General features: G+C 51.6%; 1 protein-coding gene across 2 annotated transcripts; it reads left to right on the top strand.

The window, feature by feature from the left end:
• Nucleotides 1-1,012: 1,012 nt before the first annotated feature.
• Nucleotides 1,013-2,928, top strand: LOC119305273. Of its 2 annotated transcripts, none has more exons than XM_037581846.1 (5): nt 1,013-1,270; nt 1,389-1,471; nt 1,568-1,676; nt 2,133-2,306; nt 2,391-2,928. In XM_037581846.1, exons 1-5 carry the CDS (start codon nt 1,057-1,059, stop codon nt 2,693-2,695), a joined length of 885 nt encoding a protein of 294 aa, XP_037437743.1. In that variant the 5' UTR covers nt 1,013-1,056; the 3' UTR covers nt 2,696-2,928. The 2 variants fall into 2 exon arrangements, with proteins under 2 accessions (XP_037437743.1, XP_037437749.1); XM_037581852.1 differs by having other exon boundaries at nt 2,394-2,927.
• The last annotated feature ends 2,098 nt before the right edge of the window (nt 2,929-5,026 follow it).

The following is a 5,026-nucleotide window of genomic DNA, read 5'->3' as shown; positions in this document are numbered from 1 at the left end:
CACTATGGCGACCAGACTTCTGTGGCAACGATGATGGTGGGAGCGATGTCGGCGACGCGGCAATGGATGCGGTAGTCGGCTCTTCTCCGGCGTGTCCACGGTATTGCCTCGGTTTGTTTGTTGCTGTGAAGTCGAAGCTACGGCGGCGGGGCCCTGTGGTGTACGATGACTGGCTGCAGGTGGCCCGTTCGGTGATTTTTCGTGGCGCCAGCCGTGGCTGGTTTTGTTCTTCTGAGTTCTCCGTCAGAGTCGGAGCTGCGTTGTCTGGCTGTAGGTTGACATGTTGTCCAATAGGGTGGGCTTTGCCCAATGTGTTTCAATCTAGGGGTGTGGGCTTGGCCCTTGTTGTTCGGTTTTCGCCCAGTTTTCCGTAATTAACTGGGCAATTCTCTTCTGCTTAATTAATAGATGAGGCAATCTTTGCCTCCGTTTCAAAATTATTATTTTTTACCTGACAGTGTGATCAAGCCCAAATGTATGCAGCGTGGAGCCCCTTCCCTTCCCCATTTTAAAAAATTGTCTCCATTGGTAGTGCAATGGCATGCATGCGAACTTGCAATAACTCGGTCTCCCCACAAGAAGAGAATCAGTGTGAAGTGTGAACAGTAGAACCCACAGGCATTTGAAATAGGAGTAGTTGTATTTGAAACGGAAATAAGTACGCAGGAAACAAAACCAAAAGTCAAGAGGAGGCATGCTGAGATGAGATCCACATAAAGAAAGGGGGCTCGGAACCGCGAGCCACGAGAAAGAGCACCCCTCCCCTCCCGCAGCGGCGCCAAGTCATCATCCCTTTGCATGCTTGGCCTGGCCCCGTTCCTTGCCCACTTTCGACTTTGCAAGATTTCCAAGCTTTCCCTGACAAAACTGTGGCTGCTTGACATGCCGGAGCCGGACTGCAGCCCGCAGCGCGCGCACACGCCCTTTTGCCGGCTTTTAGGCCTCCCAAAAGCCCTCCCTATTTAGGCACGCGCCCCATGCCATCCCTCCTCACTCTCACTAGTGTCTTTCAGTAACTCTCTTTTCTCTCTCTCTCTCTCTCTCTATACCCCACCCATGGAAACGGCCGAACTGCAGGAGAGGCAGCATGCCTGGCGGTGGCCTCTGGACGCCATGGCCTGCAGCAGCGGCAGGTGTTGCCTTCAGCTCGAGTGGGATCCGCAGCTGATCAGGTACTTCGGCGGCCTAGGCGTGCTGGGCGTCGGCGGCGGCGGTAATCCTGACGATCATGGTGCCATCGAGCACGAGCTCGGACTCTTCTTCCCCAAGTGTACGTGCGCCATATCTATCTGGCTTGCCATTTCGTTTTTCTTTGGCATGCAGTTGAACTGTTGGAGCTATTCTTCAATTCCATGGTGATGTATGGTAATTGATTTTCATTGTTGCAGGCATGGAGTTGCCGGGTTCTTCAGAGCCGCCGCTGGACGATGTGATGGAGTGGTCCGGGGAGCAGTTGGAAGAACTGATCCGAGTGCGTGCAAGTCAGCAATGGCGTGCAGCGCAGCTATTTTAGAGTGTTACTACCACTACCACCCTTTTCTTACTGGCCTCCTGCTTGCCTCTTCAGAATTTCCCCATCCTAGACGAGGATCTGGTAGGCTTCGATCCCAGCTGCTTTCTCGAGGATACAAGCACCGCTGCTGATGCTTCTTTCCTGTGCAAGAATTCGAATGCAGGTTAATTACTACTTACATTTAATTTGCTTATCTTAGTTCACACTCTTCAGACAGCGGTTTGTTAGTCCTGGGTGTTTCATTTAATCCATGGTACGTACTGGTACTTTTCCAAGTATCTAGGACAGACTTTAATGATTATAGTATGGAGTAACTACGGTGGTTAGGAGATTCATGTTGGGGCCCACCCAAGATTAGCAGCACACTGGTGTCCTAAGCCCATCATCTGTCCATCATGAATCATTTGACTTGTTACTGGACTAGGGAGACACTGCTTCTTGAGTAGAGTAAAAAGAAAAACTTTGGACTTGCATTCTCAGACGGTAGCACCCACCCAGATTCCGTTACCTGCTGCATATCCCTGTGTGCTCATCGCCTCTTGAAACTGAAATGTCATCAAACTGTGCCCTTTTTTTGTTCGTTAATTAAGCACCAAACTGATAGGCTCTGCTTCTGCAGGGGTTGACGGTCTTCTGGCCCCGAGCTCTGCCACACCGGTGGAGCCGCCCACATTGCCGGTGGCGCAGCCGGAGCAGCCTCCCCTCAGCTCGACCACGTCCAATCGCCACGGCGACCAACAGCGCCAGATCACTAGCGCCAACTGTTCTTCCAAACGCTCGACGCCACAAGAAAGTAAATAAAACCCAATTTACTCACCTGCCCATTCAGTAAAAACAGGGTGCTAACCAGTAGGTGTATGTATGATGCATTGCGCAGCAGAGCAGGATGGAGGGAGCGGCAAGAGGCGCAGGAAGTCAGGGCTTACGGTGGTGCGCCCGTTCTCGGTGGTGAAGCCCGGCCCCCGCGGGGTGGACGGCGTCGAGACGCTGGCCGACATCAACGAGCGGATCCTGACGCCGTCGGCGAGGCCCGTCCGGCACCCCGTGGGGGAGTTCGCGTGCGCCCCGCGCGCGTCGGCGGGCGGCGACCGGCCGGCCCCGTCCGGCAAGGCAGTCACCGGTTTCACCAGGTTGCACACCGCCCGGAAGGGCACGATCACCGTCATAAGGTCATCTGGATAAACATCCGACTGTGTGTGCGATGAGCACCATAAGTTCGTCTTGCTGGATCATGTAGATGCTGCCTTGCTCATGTCTAGATTAAATAATAATAATGACCAATGATCAATCGTACTGCGAAATAAAATGCATGGCGCGAGGCTGTATGAACTGAGAGACCGGTGTGCGCATGCGATTCTCGATGGGAATTGGCAAAGGACGAGGAATTTGAAATAGTATGAGTCTTTTAAAGCAAAATAAAGATCGTTGCAGGGGTAGCTTTTGCTCTGGAGCTTGATGAATTGATCGGGGGCACCTTTGGATCGTACGTGCCAGCCAAAGTGTGCGAGGTTATAATTGTACCCCTAGGTATATGTTTCCTGTTACTGCTGCAAAAAAGATCACGGCGTCTCGGCCTACGGCAGTAGGTGGGCCCCCACCAGATTTGAGCCCCATGGAAAATTGCGCATTTCTGTCAGTGTGCTACTGTGTCCGGCAAGTTTTTTTTTTAACGAAATAGGCTTTCGTCCCGCTATATATATACTCCCTCCGTCTTAAAATTCTTGTCTTAGATTTGTCTAGACACGGATATATCTAATACTAAAATGTGACCTGATACATCCGTATTTAGACAAATTTAAGACAAGAATTTTTGGACGGAGGGAGTATATAGCAACCAGCACAAGCACGCCCAAAAGAAACAAAAAAGAAGAAGAGAGAAAATAATGTCAACAGCGTCGGATCGACGAAAAAGATGATGACCCGCAACCACTGCGCCCACCAGAGATTTACCACCTCGCTCCTAGCACCTCCAACCTCCGCAGACCAAGCAACACCTTCAAGAAAGAACACGATGACTACGATGCTGCTGCCCGGACAGGTCCTAGGGTTTCCCCGGTACGCGGAGGGGCGTGGGGAAGAGGAATACCCGACGCCCTTCAGGAAGGAAGGGTGGCGCCCACGGGCGTGACCGCGTTGGTGCCAGCAAGCCGGCAAAGATTTCTCCCGTCCGCCAAACACCCACTTCCCCGAATGGTGTGACGATCCACCAATCATGCCGACCACCAACATGCGCCACCATGGTCATGCCATCATCACCGTCGCCTCACCGTGGTCAACGAAGCGAGACCGACGCGGCCGAAAGGGGGCAGCCGGGAACGAGGAGCGGCAGCATCAGCAGCCACACGGGAGGAGACAACCTCCACCGCCATTGGCGGTCACCGATCGGACGCGGCAAGAGGAGCACACCAGGCCGTCGAGAGCCGGCTGATCCCGAAAGGGGCTCACGAAGCGCCCGTTGACGCGCTGCAGTAGGCATGCCACCGTTCCCACAACTCCCCGCACAAGTCGCGCCTCCTCAACCCCTGCCGGAGATGCCGCAGGCGAGATCAAGCCAGGCCCGCCCAGACCCAGATGGGGCCCAAAAGGGGCCGGATCTAGGCCGGGAGGGCGCTGCCACCATCCACCGAGCCAGCTCGCCGCCAAGTGGTCGCGCCGCCGCCCCCTGGCCACCTGGAGCCGCGCCGCCTGGAAGAGCCGCCGCCATCGGAACCTCTGCAGACCGAGGAGCACTGCCGCGGGCCGCCACTAAAGGAAATATGCCCTAGAGGCAATAATAAAGTTGTTATTTTATATTTCCTTATTCATGATAAAGGTTTATTATTCATGCTAGAATTGTATTAATCGGAAACCTTAATACATGTGTGAATACATAAACAAACAACATGTCCCTAGTGAGCCTCTATCAGACTAGCTCGTTGATCAAAGATGGTTGAGGTTTCTGTCACGCCCGGGTAATTAAGCTACAGTGCTCCTCTGCTAATGATGCCACGTCACCTCAATTATAGTTGCTAATCTCGAGTTAGTTCGAAACCGATTCAAATTCAAGTTCAAAATCAGGCAAACAATAAAAGTCTTCAAATTTTAAAACTAAAATGTTCGGAGTCAACAAAATAATGCACAGGTAATTATTGTGGAGAAACCACAATTTTATAATATGTTAAAGGCTCTAGAGTAATTAAAACAGCAGCTGTGACAATTAATTAAATGCCTTTTATAATTAATAATAATGCAAACTATTTTTATTAGGTGTCAAACTTTTTGGGGCAGTAGAATAAATTATAACATTAATTTAGGAGTTGTATTTATATTTTATAAAACAAAAGTTAAAAGACTAAAATAGAAAAGAAAATAGATAAAGAAAAGAAAACAGAAAACAAAGCTAAAAAAAACATAAAAATAGAAACACCCCCCCCCACGCTGGGCCGAGCGGCCCAGCTGGCCTCCGCACCGGTCGGCCCACCAGGCCCAGCCGGCCCTCCTCTCTGGCCTACAAGGCCACCTCCCCGAACCCTA

This window comes from Triticum dicoccoides, chromosome 1B (genome assembly GCF_002162155.2).
Source record: "Triticum dicoccoides isolate Atlit2015 ecotype Zavitan chromosome 1B, WEW_v2.0, whole genome shotgun sequence".
NCBI lineage: Eukaryota > Viridiplantae > Streptophyta > Magnoliopsida > Poales > Poaceae > Triticum > Triticum dicoccoides.
This window is presented reverse-complemented; position numbering and strand designations above follow the sequence as displayed.